This window comes from Conger conger, chromosome 14 (genome assembly GCF_963514075.1).
Source record: "Conger conger chromosome 14, fConCon1.1, whole genome shotgun sequence".
In the NCBI taxonomy this organism is placed as follows: domain Eukaryota; kingdom Metazoa; phylum Chordata; class Actinopteri; order Anguilliformes; family Congridae; genus Conger; species Conger conger.
The window spans coordinates 2742223-2758470 of NC_083773.1; the positions used below are offsets into that span (position 1 = coordinate 2742223).

Consider the following 16248-nt stretch of genomic DNA (forward strand, 5'->3'; position numbering starts at 1 on the left):
TCCGTGTGTGTCCGTGTGTGTCAGTGTGTGTGTGTGTGTCAGTGTGTATGTGTGTGTGTCCATGTGTGTGAGTGTGTGTGTGTGTGTACGTGGGTGTCTGTGTGTGTGTATGCATGTGTGTGTGAGTGTGTGTGTGTCTGTCAGTGTGTATGTGTGTGTGAGTCCGTGTGTGTGAGTGTGTATGTGTGTGTCAGTGTGTCTGTGTGTGTCCATGTGTCCATGTGTGTCTGTGTGTGTGCGTGTGTATGTGTGTGTGAGTCCGTGTGTGTGTCAGTGTGTGTGTGTGTGTGCGTGTGTGTGTGTGTGTGTGTGTGCGCATGTCAGTATGTATGTGTGTGTGTGTGTGTACGTGGGTCTCACTCCGACACACGGCCGCAGTGCCTCACATTGGCCAGAGGTGGCGCTGTCGTGCAGGGTGACGATGGCAGCGCTCTGGTCGGACGCCGGGTCCTCTGGCCCAAACGGAGGCTGCTGGCAGCTTTGGGTCGTGAGCGCGTGAGCGGGGTCCTGCAGGACTGGGGCAGGCTGCACCGTCAGGGGCTCTGGCTCCTGCGCCTCGTGCACCCCCTGCGCCCGGTCCTGGGCCCCCTGCACCCCCTGCACCCGGTCCTGGGCCCCCTGCTCTTCTCCGTTACAGGCCGGAGCCCCCGTCACTCTCCTCGCCCGCTTCCACTGGATCAGGGCGACCCGGTCACGTATGGACTTCCCCACAATCTTCACGTCATTTTCCTGGAAGAGGCCTGACTCCACCTACAGGTGATATTCAGTCAGTGAGTGTAACGGACTCTAAGCAGTGTTTGAGGCGGGTCCTCATTTTGAGGTTTAAAGGAGGGGACTAAGGTTCACGTGTAAGACTCCGCTTAAAGGTACAATCGGTAATTTCAGACTTCTAACGGTCAAGAGAGGAATTGCATCAACAAACATCCTCAGACCACAACACTGTTTATCCCTCCTCCTTTTCTGTGAACAAACACGTTGACGTTGAAACGCCATTGGCTGTGGCAATTACAACTAATTTTCAACCAATGAGCTTGAATTATTGTACACCTATACAATGTTTTGGTACAGAGTTGTTTTTTTTAAAGCACTATGAACACAGGCAGAGGGTGAGTCAACATGTTCAATGATAGGAAGGGAGTTACAAAAATCTTACCTATTGTACCTTTAAATGCATCTTTTTATTATTCACGAAACTGAAGTGGGGGAAGCATGCTTCCGTACTTTCTTAATTGCATAAATACCTTGCTAATTCTTGCTAATACCTTGTCTTTGGGACATCAGTGCATGCAGCAGTGATTGGAGCTGCCAGAATTACCCCACAGGTAGGTCATTTGTCAAGTACATTTGAAAATAAGAGTGTTTCCTGATGCCTCCTAACTTCTGGACTACATTTCCCATCAATCCTCCAAATCCTTTCTGGCATTCTGAGGTCATGCAGTTTCTAATAGAGGCCCAGGCTGCATTGCATAAGCCAGCTCAGCAACAGACATTACATTACATTAATCGCATTTGGCAGATGCTCTTATCCAGAGCGATTGTACAGTTGATTAGACTGAGCAGGAGACAATCCTCCCCTGGAGCAATGCAGGGTTAAGGGCCTTGCTCAAGGGCCCAACGGCTGTGCGGATCTTATTGTGGCTACACCGGGGATCGAACCACCGACCTTGCGGGTCCCAGTCATGTGCCTTAACCACTCCGCTACAGGCCACCCAGTTTTCCTCAGGTGAGGAAGGCTATTCTGTGTGATTGGCTGCCAGGCCAGAGCAATTGTTGCAAAAGGAGCCTCCGGAGAAGTTGTCTAACAATTCTGCTCTCGTTGCTGACTAGGATGGGTGCCACAGGACTTGCATTCACGTGGTTAACTTCCAACCTCTCCGGTCGTTCTTACCGGGTGACTTGGAGGGGCTCAGTCTCTGACCCACGCCAACTGGGGTACCACAGGGCTCAGTTCCTGGTCCGCTCCTTGTTTCTCTACACACCACATCTCTTGGTTCTGTTATCTCTTCCCATGGCCTTTCTTACGACTCTTATTTTTTTTCTGACACTCATTGCTTTCTTTCCCTCCCCATACTCAGGTCACCATGCAGATCTCTGCCTGCTTGGCTAATATCCCTGTGGAGATGACCTCCCCCTAACTGAAGCTTAACCTTGGCAAGACTGAGCTTCTCTACATCCCTGCTATGTCCCGTCCAACAATCAACCTCTCACTGACTGTCGAGGACTTTGTAGTATCCTCCTCCCACACAGCCAACAATCTTAGGGTGACCCTTGAAGACCATTTCACCCTTGGTCCACACTTATCCTCCACTGCCAGAACCTGCAGGTTTGTCCCCCATAATATACGCCGTATCCGTCATCTCCTGAGGGAGAAAGCCACCCAGCTCCTGGTCTAGGCGCTCGTCATCTCCCGTCTGGATTACTGCAACTCTCTCCTGGCTGGCTGGTCTCCCGGCTTGTGCTATCAAGCCCCTCCAGCTGGTCCAGAATACTATCCACCAGTCCGGTCTGCCAGCTCTGGTCACCTTGTGGTCCCCTCATTACGAGCACTAGCTGCACATTCATGCGTGTTTCTACCATTTATGGATTTGATGCTTTTCACTTGTTGAAGAACCTACGTACTTGCAAATCGATTAAAAGCATCTGCTAAATAACTAAAACGAACAATTAAATAAAATGCGCTACATACCCTGCTATCACTGAGGACCACTGTAAGACAACGCCACTGTAATTTGAAAATGAAGTAGAGGACAAGTTTATAAAACTCGCAAATAAATGCGAGCAGGTGCAACCATTCTACTCCAGTGAGGACAGAGAAGGAACCTGAAACTCCAGCTTGGCTGGAAGACAGTCAATCACCGTCTTAAAGGGGCTAAATTTGGACCGACTCTGGACAAAGAGATTACGAGCCTGCCAAGATAGGTTCTGAATAAACATGATTAAAATGAGCTTTTCTGCAGTGCTGCACCAAACAGCCTCGCCATCTGCAGCCATCGCATGCAGGAAGAGGGGAAGAGAGGACTTTGAAACCAAGGATAACTGTGTGCGAAGGAGTCTGTGCCTATTTATGTGCGAGCGTGCATTATTACACTACATTAATGGCATTTGGCAGACGCTCTTATCCAGAGCGACGTACAGTTGATCAGACTAAGCAGGAGACAATCCTCCCCCTGGAGCAATGCAGGGTTAAGGGCCTTGCTCAAGGGCCCAACGGCTGTGCGGAGCTTAATGTGGCTACAAGATAAGCTTTAAGGCTGGATGTTTGTTAGAGAAAATATTGGTTAAAGTCACCAAGGGAAAATAATCTTCGCATTTATTTTCTCCAAGCATTTGGCTATATGGTTAAAATGCTTTGGCCTACATATATCGGTATACCACACCAGGGGTTGTGTTAAGGTTGAGATTTACTATCCAAAACTGCTGAAAAATCACAGAAAGCACAAAAAACAGGGAAAGCACCAGAAATGGCAAAAATGGGGAAAGTCACAAAAAAGCCAAAGAGAAACAGTGATCTTCATTCACATGGCTAATGCGGTTAGCATGGCAGTGGCCAGTCGTATGACTAATTCATCCCCCTAAGACTCGCCAATTCGATTTTTATCCTCTGTAGGGGAACAGAGATCTCTGGTCTTAATCTCAAGAACCATATAATAAATGTCCATAGTTAAACACCGTTTCCAATGATAACTGTGTTTAGCATGATGCCGCTCACTCGCATGTTTATTGCTATAATGGTGATTGGTTTTAGTATGGCAATGGGTCGTTTACATGACTAATGTGTTTTGCACAGTAATGGTCATTTACCTGGCTAATGTGTTTAGGACGTAATTCATATGGCTAATGTGCTTAGTCTGGCAATGGTCAGTCGCACAGTTACTGTATTTAGGTTGGTGATGATGTCCAATCACGTCAAATTGGATTTGATGTTGGTCATTCGCATGGCTAAAATCCCAAGCACAGAGAGCTTTATTATTATTATTTTTATACATTTATTTCAGATTTTTCCCTTTTTCTCCCAATTTGGTAGCCGACTGTACCCCGTCTGATCCAATTAGAGTTAGTGTTAGATACACCGCCCACACCCCGTCCCTCGACGGCCCGTAGGAGAGCGACACGCCTTCTTCAAGCCGTCTCGTCTCATGCTCGTGAGCGTGACTCCGAGGCGCCCGGGGTGCTTATTGTGCGCCGATCTACTGACCCTGCCAAGGCCCTCCCTCTGGAGCAGCGAGCCAATTACGCCGCTCCGCGAGAGCCGGCCAAACTTGGCTTATAGCAGGACCGGGAATCAAACCCCAGTTCTCGGTGTGCAACTGCAACAAAACTGCAACCGCCAGTCGGCTGCGTCTTAGCCTGTTCCGCCACTGTGGCTGCACAGAGACCTTTTATTACCACTCCAGAGGCATCTTGCACAGAGCAGGCCTCAGACCAACACTGACCATTTCTTGAGCCACGTCCTCCGGGACCTCCTTCTCCAAGTCGAAGGTGAACTCGACCGCGCCACTGTCTCTGTATTTGCCCTTGAGCTTTTTGGGGTCCTCCACCCACAGTTTGAGGGCGATGGAGGTCTTCTTCCCGTCGTCGTCCTCTGCCAGTTCCACCCTCACCCCCGTGTCCTCGGCGAAAAAGGCATGGTCCAGAAGCTCCCGTATGGTGTACCTGCCAACGAAGAGCCATCGTTGGGTCACGCACGAAGCACTGCCGCACTGTGTCACACACGAAGCACTGCCTCACCGTGTCACACACGAAGCACTGCCTCACCGTGTCACACACGAAGCACTGCCTCACCGTGTCACACACGAAGCACTGCCTCACTGTGTCACACACGAAGCACTGCCTCACTGTGTTACACACGAAGCACTGCCTCACTGTGTCACACACGAAGCACTGCCTCACTGTGTCACACACGAAGCACTGCCTCACTGTGTCACACACGAAGCACTGCCTCACTGTGTCACACACGAAGCACTGCCTCACTGTGTCACCCACGAAGCACTGCCGCACCGTGTCACACACGAAGCACTGCCTCACTGTGTCACACACGAAGCACTGCCTCACCGTGTCACACACGAAGCACTGCCTCACTGTGTCACACACGAAGCACTGCCTCACTGTGTCACCCACGAAGCACTGCCGCACTGTGTCACACACGAAGCACTGCCTCACTGTGTCACACACGAAGCACTGCCTCACTGTGTCACACACGAAGCACTGCCTCACTGTGTCACCCACGAAGCACTGCCGCACTGTGTCACACACGAAGCACTGCCTCACTGTGTCACACACGAAGCACTGCCTCACTGTGTCACACACGAAGCACTGCCTCACTGTGTCACCCACGAAGCACTGCCGCACTGTGTCACACACGAAGCACTGCCTCACTGTGTCACCCACGAAGCACTGCCTCACTGTGTCACACACGAAGCACTGCCTCACTGTGTCACACTCAAAACCTGCAGAGCTACATTACATTACATATATTGGTATTTTGGCAGATGCTCTTATCCAGAGCGACGTACAGTTGATTAGACTAAGCAGGAGACAGTCCTCCCCCTGGAGCAATGCAGGGTTAAGGGCCTTGCTCAAGGGCCCAACGGCTGTGCGGATCTTATTGTGGCTACACCTTGCGTGTCCCAGTTATTTACCTTAACCACTACGCTACAGGCCGCCCCTACTACACACTATCACACGACACATTCTGAATCTCTTCACTCTCCTGGTTTCTCATTTCCAAACCACATGCACGCCTGACACAAGTATTCTGAACTGAAAAAGAGTTCAGTACATTACATTACATTACATTAATGGCATTTGGCAGACGCTCTTATCCAGAGCGACATACAACAAAGTGCATACCCATAACCAGGGATAAGTGCACTGAAAGACCCGAGAGGGATGTACAATTTCAACTGCTACCTGTACAACAAAGTTACAAGGACTAGGGCCTATTTGATCATCGGAATATTTTTGTGAAAAAATATCAATATACATTACAGCAACAGAGACACTAACCTCTCTTCTTTTTTGTAGCAGATGCACTCTCCGATAATCTCCTTAATTTCAGGATCTGTGATCTTGTTGTAACTGCCTGGTTTCACACCCTGGGTACAAAAGACGACACAAGAGTTCAGAGGAAACCCCTCCTGGAATCGTGGCAAACCTGCTTCTCCTCCAGTTAGGACCGAGGCTGAACGTGCTGTTCCGACCGATTCAGAGGGAACACTTACACAGAACGCTGACGGCTAATGTGTAAATTTGACTGGTTTGGAGGGAACGCCGCGGGTGAACGTACGCTGGTGACTTTGCGGTAGATCTGGGCGGCATTCTGGCACTCAGAGTAGGGGTACTCGGAGGTGGCCATCTCCAGCATGCACATCCCGAAGGCGTACACGTCCACCAGCTCGTTGTAGTGCTCCTCATACATCTCTGGGGCCATGAACTCTGGAGTGCCTGAGCAGGAGCAACGGAGAACAGGCGGTTAGTGAAGCCCCGCCCAGGAACATTACCTGAAGCCCCACCCAGGAGCGCTACCTGAATCCCCACTGAGGAATGTTACCTGAAGCCCCACCCAGGAGCGTTACCTGAATCCCCACCCAGGAGCGTTACCTGAAGCCCCACTGAGGAATGTTACCTGAAGCCCCACTGAGGAATGTTACCTGAAGCCCCACTGAGGAATGTTACCTGAAGCCCCACTGAGGAATGTTACCTGAAGCCCCACTGAGGAATGTTACCTGAAGCCCCACTGAGGAATGTTACCTGAAGCCCCACCCAGGAGCGTTACCTGAAGCCCCACTGAGGAATGTTACCTGAAGCCCCACCTAGGAGCGTTACCTGAAGCCCCACCCAGGAGCGTTACCTGAAGCCCCACTGAGGAACGTTACCTGAAGCCCCACCCAGGAGCGCTACCTGAAGCCCCACTGAGGAACGTTACCTGAAGCCCCACTGAGGAACGTTACCTGAAGCCCCACTGAGGAACGTTACCTGAAGCCCCACTGAGGAACGTTACCTGAAGCCCCAGCCAGGAGCGTTACCTGAAGCCCCACTGAGGAACGTTACCTGAAGCCCCACTGAGGAATGTTACCTGAAGCCCCACTGAGGAATGTTACCTGAAGCCCCACTGAGGAATGTTACCTGAAGCCCCATTGAGGAATGTCACCTGAATCCCCACCCAGGAGCGTTACCTGAATCCCCACCCAGTAGTACTCAAAAGTACTCAAAGTATGGGCTATAATACTTTTGCCCACTCAAAGTACTATAGCCCAGCCCACTAGTTGTCCTGCCCATGAAGTCCTACTCAGGGGAATACTAAAGCCCCACCCAAGAGAGGTACTATAGCCCTGCCCACTAGTACCTGGAGTCCTGCCCACAAGAGTTCTGAAGGCCCACAGAAGAGAGAGTCAAAAAAGCTGTTCTCTAGCATAATCTATACTGAAGCAGGTTACACAGGGACATGACCCCAACGCACTCCTCGCTGCCCGCTTTCCCAAGGAGTCCGGGGAAATATGATTCAGACATACGGGTTTAAGATCTAGACTGTATTCGGGGCATATTACATTTCAGCATTTCGACGCCGAGCGATTGATAGCGTTTGTCAAATGGAGGATCGATAGCGAGTGCAGTTCGGGGACTATCCGAGTCCGCGTGACCCCAACTGACACGGACGGAGCTTTTCTCTTTTTCTTTTTTTTACCGATGACGCTCTTGGCGAAGGAGGTTCTCTTCAGGGTGGCGAGCCCCAGGTCTCCGATCTTGACGGAGCCGGTGGGCCCGGTGATGAAGATGTTGTCGCACTTGAGGTCGCGGTGGATGATGGGAGGGCCGCGCGTGTGCAGGAAGTGCAGGCCCTTCAGGATCTGCCTGCACCAGCTGCGCAGGACTTTGGGCTTCATCACCTTGAAGCGCTTCAGATACCTGCCACAGGGAACACCCGTCTCAGAGGCGTGTGCGTGTGTGTGTGCGTGTGTGTGCGTGTGTGTGTGTTTGTGTGTGTGCATGTGTGTGTGTGTGTCTGTGTGTGTGTGCATGTGTGTGTGTTTGTGTGTGTGCATGTGTGTGCGTGTGTGTGTGTTTGTGTGTGTGCATGTGTGTGTGTGTGTCTGTGTGTGTGTGCATGTGTGTGTGTTTGTGTGTGTCTGCATGTGTGTGTATGTTTGTGTGTGTGTGTGTGTGTGCGTGTGTGTGCGTGTTTGTGCGTGTGTCTGTGTGTGCCTGTATGTGTGTGTATGTTTGTGTGTGTACGTGTGTGCGTGTGGGTGTTTGTGCATGCGTGTGTTTGTGTGTGTGCGTGTGTGTGTGCGTGTTTGTGCGTGTGTCTGTGTGTGTGTGTGTGTTTGTGTGTCTGTGTGTGTGTGCGTGTGTGTGTGTGTGTGTAACATCACATAGGTTATCTACAGGTAAGGATAACCAGCTTCAGAAGCCTAATATTGGCTGTGGGGAGTGGGCACTCACGTCTTCAGGGTCCCTGAGGTCATCAGCTCTGTAACCAGCACGATGCACTTCTTCCCCCTCAGCAGTGACTCCCAGAAGTCATAGAAGCGCACGATGTTGGGGTGCTGTAACCCTTTCAGCATCTCCGCCTCCTCCTTGAACCTCTGCCGCTCCGCTTTGGACAGCTTACGATCCTGAGAGAGGGATAGAGGGGAAATAAAGAGGTAGAGAGAGGACAGGGAGAGGGAAAGCAAGCCAGGGGGTAAGGGAGGAAGGAAAGGGAGAAAGGGATAGTGAAGGAAAGGAAAGAGAGAGCAGAAAGTTATCCGCACAACAAACAGTAGTTTTTTAAATATTTATTTCCTCACAGTACTGTAAGTATGTTATTATTTTTTGTCCCAATCACAGACATAATGTACAGGCATCAGGAAGGTATTTATATTGTGATTAATTTGTGTGTATGTGTGTGTGTGTGTGTTTGTGTTTATGTTTATATGTGTGTGTGTATGTGTTAATGGTAAATGGCTGGCATTTACATATCGCCTTTATCCAAAGCGCCGTACAATTGATGCTTCTCATTCATCCATTCGCACACACACACACACACACACACACAGCGATTGGCTGCCATGCAAGGTACCAACCAGCTCATCAGGTGCATTTGGGGGTTAGGGTGTCTTGCTCAGGGACACTCTGACACACCCAGAGCAGGATCGAGACGACTGCTCTCACCGCCTGAGCTAACATTGTGTGCATGCGTGCATGTGTTTGTGTGTGTTTGTGTATATATATGTGTGCATGTGCGTGTGCGTGTTTGTGTGGGTGTGCGTGTTTGTGTATATATATGTGTGTATGTGCGTGTTTGTGTGGGTGTGCGTGTTTGTGTATATGTATGTGTGCGTGTGCGTGTTTGTGTGGGTGTGCGTGTTTGTGTATATGTATGTGTGCGTGTGCGTGTTTGTGTGGCTGTGCGTGTTTGTGTATATATATGTGTGTATGTGCGTGTGCGTGTTTGTGTGGGTGTGCGTGTTTGTGTACGTGTGTATCTCTGTGCAGGTGTTTAACGCTGTCTGGCGGAGGTGCAGACGGCTCTCTGCCACGGCGGTGTACTTCTCTCCAGCGCAGGTGTGTGATGCGCTTTACCCAGGAGCCTCTGTCTCAGGATGACTCATCGCTCTGTGAAAACTGCTGTTCAACTCTGTTCTGCGCTCTCTCAGAGCATTCCTCACCCCTCCTTTCCAAAAACGCACACTTTATCACCCCCTCCTGACACCGCACAGTTAAGCCCTAATTCCTAAAACATCACACTTCATTCCTGTCTAAAATCGCACACTTAAGCCCTAATTCCTAAAACATCACACTTCACCCCCCTCACCTCCTAAAACTGCACACTTAAGCCCTCAATCCTAAAACAGCATACTTCACCCCGCACTCCTAAAACAGCATACTTCACCTGTCACTCCTAAAACAGCATACTTCACCCCCCTCACCTCCTAAAACAGCATACTTCACCCCCCTCACCTCCTAAAACAGCATACTTCACCTGTCACTCCTAAAACATCACACTTCACCTGTCACTCCTAAAACAGCATACTTCACCCCGCACTCCTAAAACAGCATACTTCACCCCCTCACCTCCTAAAACAGCATACTTCACCTGTCACTCCTAAAACAGCATACTTCACCCCCTCACCTCCTAAAACAGCATACTTCACCCCGCACTCCTAAAACAGCATACTTCACCCCCTCACCTCCTACAACAGCATACTTCACCTGTCACTCCTAAAACAGCATACTTCACCCCCTCACCTCCTAAAACAGCATACTTCACCTGTCACTCCTAAAACAGCATACTTCACCTGTCACTCCTAAAACATCACACTTCACCTGTCCTGATGGGACCTTTTGTACTCATAAGCTTCAGTAAACATCCACATGAATTGCCATTTTTCTCGATTGCTAACACACTAAAACTGGTTCTTTTAGCCAAAAAACCCCCCCAATGATTAATGCAGCTCTCAGAGGACCACAGCTCAAAATTAAATACACTTTTCACATGTTTTAACTCATGCTGCAAATTTTCAAACTTTTTCTGCAAATCTGCCCTCATGAATCACTGGTACACACCATGCTCACGCAACAAACGCTAGCAGCGTTAGCTCAAGTCATCACAACCTAAATTCAGGAAACACACAACTTCTTTCTCCATGTGCAAACACTTGTTAACACACCAGTCACAAGCTCAGGAACAATAAACAGAGCGACTGTGTGCTTTTGAACAATGGCTCCTCAAAATGGACAAGCTGCCCAAAGAGCTACAGAGTATTGTAGAGCCTTACTGTAAATTACTGAGTGCAAGGAGTATCTTTCATTGCGGTGCGTAAAGTGTGTAAAGTGTGCACACTGCATACTCTAGTACCTACCTTACTGTAATTACAATACATGTACAGTGGGCTCAAGAATTATTGGCATCCCTCGCCAGCAAAGCACAAACAAGGCTTAAAAAAAAAAGAATAATGTAATTATAGAGAAAGGTAATACACCAAATACCAAATACTGTACTTTATTAATGTTTCAATGGAAACAACCAAAATCATAACAATCATTTAATAAAAACCACCTCTGGCAAGGATAACAGCATGGAGTCGCTTCCTGTAATTTTTTGGAGGGATTTTGGACCATTCTTCTTTGCATATCCTTTCAAGATCCTTCACGTTCATGGGGTTTGTGCTTATCAACTGACCTCTTCAACTCAGCCCACAGGTTTTCGATTGGATTGAGGTCTGGTGACTGAGATGGCCATTGCAGAACGTTGATTTTGTTGTCACGGAACCATTTCTGTGTGGATCTTGAGGTGTGTTGTGGGTCATTGTCTTGTTGGAAAGTCCACCTACGACCAAGTCCCAGACTTCTGGCAGAGGGAACCAGATTTTCAGCCAAAATTGCCTGATACTTGCTGGAATTCATTATGCCATCAATCCTACCCAGTGCCCCTGGACCTCTGGAATTAAAACAGCCTCAAAACATGACTGACCCACCACCATATTTCACTGTGGGTATGAGGTGCTTCTCCTTGTATGCATCTCTGTTCCTACGCCAAACATACCGATGCTGTATCTGACGTTACAAAAACATTCAATTTCGGTCTCATCTGACCAGAGAACCTTGTTCCAGTCATAATGTAAATGACGTTTGGCAAACTCCAAGCGATTTCTTGTGGTCAGAAAAGGCTTTCTTCTGGCAACCCTTCCAATGAGGCTGTGGTTATGGAGGTGGCATCTGCTTTTTGAAACCTGGTGACCCCAAGATGCCGCCAAGGCCTGCAATTCTTTCACTGTGATCCTTGGGGATTTTGTTGCTTCTCTCACCATTCTCCTCAGTATCCTGGGGGGCAAGATGCAGTTGCGTCCTCTACCCATGAGATTTTCAACAGTTCCATATCTTTTGAACTTTTTTATAATTGCTCTGACAGTGCTCAGTGGTATATTCAATCGTTTGTGAATTTTCTTGTAGCCATTACCACGTTTATGAAGGTCTACGACCATCTGCCTCTTTGGAACTCTTTTGTTTTCTTCATGATGTTGGATGACAAAGGGATATTGCATGTGTGTTACCTGTAATTTTGGTAGGTGTTATTTACAATAATCTTTAAGGGTGCCAATAATTGTGAAACATTGATTTGGAGGAAACTGATTTTGAATTAAATCAGTAAATGATTTTTGTTGGTTCCATTGAAACATTAATATAGCACAATATTTATCACATGTTGGTATTTCGAGTTCGTCTATAAATATATTGTTTAGAATTTTTTCGAGTATTGTTTAATCATTTTCTGTCAGGGGTGCCAATCATTTTTGAGCCCACTGTATATACACAATATTTTTTTGTTGAGAATTATTTTGCTTCATGCTCAGGCCGAACCCCATGAATATGTCTTTGTTGACGAGACAGGGTTTAACCTCATGAAAAGACAGAGAAGAGGAAGAATTATCATTTACCAGCTTGCCATTGTTCAGGTGCCAGGACAACGTGGAGGCAACATGAGCCAATGTGCCAATGTTCTCATAAACATATACTCTTCCATCAAAATTAAACTACCCTGAACACGACAATCAGATAAATTGACAGCACTACTGCAAAAAACGTTTATAGCAGTGAGTCAGGAGTTATATGCTTCTCTTCTAGTTTTGAGATATTGATCTTTGCAATGTTACACTAGTAACAAATGAGGGAGTGTGGAAATTTCTATTTTTTAAATTTGCAGTACTGAGAAGAGATGCTGAGTAAAAAGGAAGTACTGTACAGTAAACACAATACAGCTGAAGGAACACAAAACGTAGTAATTGCAAAGGAGAGTAGCATTTAAAAAAAAGAAACTCAGTATACGCAGCACGACAGACAAAATTCTGAGCAATTTAAAGAATAGTTTACCATTCCCACTACTCAGCATCATCAGTGTGATCCCCGTCTCGTCTCTGGGCTGGGTCGGGCCCCACAAAATGTCATCCACATCACACATGATGTTATTACATTACATTACGTTACATTATTGGCATTTGGCAGACGCTCTTATCCAGAGCGACGCACAGTTGATTTAGACTAAGCAGGAGACAATCCTCCCCTGGAGCAATGCAGTGTTAAGGGCCTTGCTCAAGGGCCCAACGGCTGTGCGGATCTTATTGTGGCAACACCGGGATGATGTTAGCTTTAGCAGAGCAGCATGGGAACCTGGTATACCTGATCCACCCTTGGAAGAATTCAAGTGCAACATCTGCACATGCTTCCACCATGGCCTGCAGAAAGGTGTGCGACACACAAGGGCTGCAGTCTGACCTCCTCCACCACCGTGCAGAGAACAATTCTCAAAAGCGTTGAGGAATGGTGAATTCTGCAGAAAAGGTTCAACAATTTGCAGCAAGTGTTAAAACAAGTGAAAAGTGTTTTTAGTATTTAGAGTTGTGCCGGTCCTCTGAGAGCTGAAGTAATCAATTGGCAGCTTTTGCTAAAAGAACCGGTTTTAGTGTGTTAATGCCTGCTAAATGGCTAATTTGTGGCTTCTGTAGTTGGCACGGTTAAACAGGCTTCTGCAAGTTTGGCCGGCTCACGTGGGGCAGCAATAATTGGCTCGCTGCTCCAGAGGGAGGGACTTGGCAGGGTTATTAGATCGCCGCACAATAAGCACCTCGGGCGCCTCGGAATCACGGCAACGGGCACGAGACGAGGCGGCTTTAAGAAGGCGTGTCGTTCTCCTTCGGGCCGCCGAGGGGCGGGGTACGGGCGGTACATCTAATACGACTACCTCCAATTGAATCAGACGAGGTACAATTGGCTACCAAATTGGGAGAAAAAAGGGGAAAATCTGGAAAAAAAAATTTAAAAAGAAAAGAAACAGGCTTCTGTAGTGGCCAGGTTTAACCAGACAGCCCCCGGTTGATCTCTTTAAGTCTTATAGTCATCTGTGAGTTAGCAGTGGTCAGGTTTAACCAGACAGCTCATGGTTGATTCTCTGTAAGCCTTATAGTCATCTGTGAGTTAGCAGAGGCCAGGTTTAACCACGCAGCTCCCGGTTGATTCTCTGTAAGCCTTATAGTCATTTGTGAGTTAGCAGTGGTCAGGTTTAACCAGACAGCTCCCGGTTGATTCTCTGTAAGCCTTATAGTCATCTGTGAGTTAGCAGAGGCCAGGTTTAACCACGCAGCTCCCGGTTGATTCTCTGTAAGCCTTATAGTCATTTGTGAGTTAGCAGTGGTCAGGTTTAACCACGCAGCTCCCGGTTGATTCTCTGTAAGCCTTATAGTCATCTGTGAGTTAGCAGAGGCCAGGTTTAACCACGCAGCTCCCGGTTGATTCTCTGTAAGCCTTATAGTCATCTGTGAGTCAACAGAGGCCATGTTTAACCAGACAGCCCCCTGGTTGATTCTCTGTAAGCCTTATAGATGTTTGTGAGTTAGCAGAGGCCAGATTTAACCAGACAGCTCATGGTTGATTCTCTGTCAGCCTTATAGTCATTTGTGAGTCAGCAAAAGCCAGGTTTAACCACGCAGCTCCTGGTTGATTCTCTGTCAGCCTTATGGTCGTCTGTGACTTAGCAGTTGATTCTCTGTTAGCCTTATAGCCATCTGTGAGTCAGCAGTGGCCAGGTTTAACCAGACAGCTCCCTGGTTGATTCTCTGTGAGCCTGAGAGTCATTTGTGAGTCAGCAAAAGCCAGGTTTAACCAGACAGCCCCCCCCCGGTTGATTCTCTGTCAGCCTTATAGTCGTCTGTGACTTAGCAGTTGATTCTCTGTTAGCCTTATAGCCATCTGTGAGTTAGCAGTGGACAGGTTTAACCAGATAGCTCACGGTTGATTCTCTGTCAGCCTTATAGCCGTCTGTGAGTCGGCAGTGGCCAGGGTGGCTCCGCAGAGTGCTGGGGTTTTTCTCACGGCACGAGCTGCCCTCCGCAGAGCTCGCTGTCCTCGGCCGACCCCGGCCGGCGTCTGCCGCAGCAGACCCCACAAGACCTCAGCAAGGAGCCGCCACTTCCTGCTCGGCGCACGTCCAACCCCGCCGGCCGCTAATGTACTACCGTTCGTTTTTTAACGGACCAATCAGGGCCAGGCACTACGCAGGCTACACTGAATTAATCTGGACCGGTAGTAAATCACAATCACAGGCCTATCTATGCCTTCCCTAACATATGTTTTGGCTGTAAATCCTTTCAAATGAGTGACACAGCACTCTTTTGTAGTATCACAATATCACACCGCCAGGCTTCGGACAAGCTCTGCCAAACCTTAGATGTCCCCTGTGATAGCATCCTTTGCCAATTTTATATTATTATTACAAGGTCTAACATGTTTATAAGGTTGTTGTTTTTTTTTTTTTAAAGGAGTTCCACCACAAAGCAACATTTAGCAGACAAAGATATAACTCATTAATTCTCTTTGTGTGGTTGGCCAAAACAATCTCTGGACAGCAATTTCTGCAGCAAACGGTACACATTTTGGGAGACGTATACGTCATTATGACACTATTAATAAATAACTAAAATATGTACGTCTATACTAATTATATTGCTACCTAGCAAGCTTCACCGCATTGTAATCAAACGTTATCATACTATTTGCATTTCGCTTGTGCTGCATATGCCATTCTCGGAAACAATATGACAATGGTTTGCCATTGCCATGTTCCAGCATGATATTACCATCATGTCATGTTTTCAAATCTCACTCTCTTATTAATTTGTAATTATATTAATGGAGGCTGATCGAGGGGCGACCCAGGGCAGGTTTGTTGTGCGAATCACACAGTTAAACGTGATTGGCCGTCTTCACGGGAGCACCGCTGTGACGGGACAATACTGAGCCGTAGGGTCAAGCCTGGGCTTTGTTGTTGAAGCTCACTTCCTGGTCTCGGCGCGAGACGTTTTGCTCTGTTACATTACATTACATTACATTATTGGCATTTGGCAGACGCGACGTACAGTTGATTAGACTAAGCAGGAGACAATCCTTCCCCTGGAGCAATGCGGGGTTAAGGGCCATGCTCAAGGGCCCGACCGGCTGTGGGGATCTTATATTGGCTACACCGGGATTAGAACCACCAACCTTACCTGTCCCAGTCATTTACCTTAACCACTACGCTACAGGCCGCCCACGTAGGCCGCCCATGCTCTGTAGTACCAATGCAGCTGATGACTCCAGTAAAGGTCTGTCAGGGATCCTTTGAGCGAGTGGTACCAATGTGGTCGAAAAATACAAAAGCAATCATTTATTTAAGCTATTGTGTCATTTGGACAAGATTGTATGTATTCTGTGGACCAGTCAGGGGTAGGTATTGTC

General features: G+C 48.0%; 1 protein-coding gene across 1 annotated transcript in view; it reads right to left on the minus strand.

The window, feature by feature from the left end:
- Positions 1–16248, minus strand: part of LOC133110063 (serine/threonine-protein kinase WNK2-like) — a 42565-nt gene that overhangs the window by 24004 nt on the left and 2313 nt on the right. Inside the window, exons 2-7 of the mRNA XM_061219931.1 lie at positions 8443–8615; positions 7685–7905; positions 6287–6444; positions 6007–6095; positions 4434–4653; positions 387–750 (exon numbers count right to left, since the gene is read on the minus strand). Coding sequence (XP_061075915.1) covers positions 387–750; positions 4434–4653; positions 6007–6095; positions 6287–6444; positions 7685–7905; positions 8443–8615 — 1225 coding nt within the window. The remainder of the gene's footprint in view (positions 1–386; positions 751–4433; positions 4654–6006; positions 6096–6286; positions 6445–7684; positions 7906–8442; positions 8616–16248) is intronic.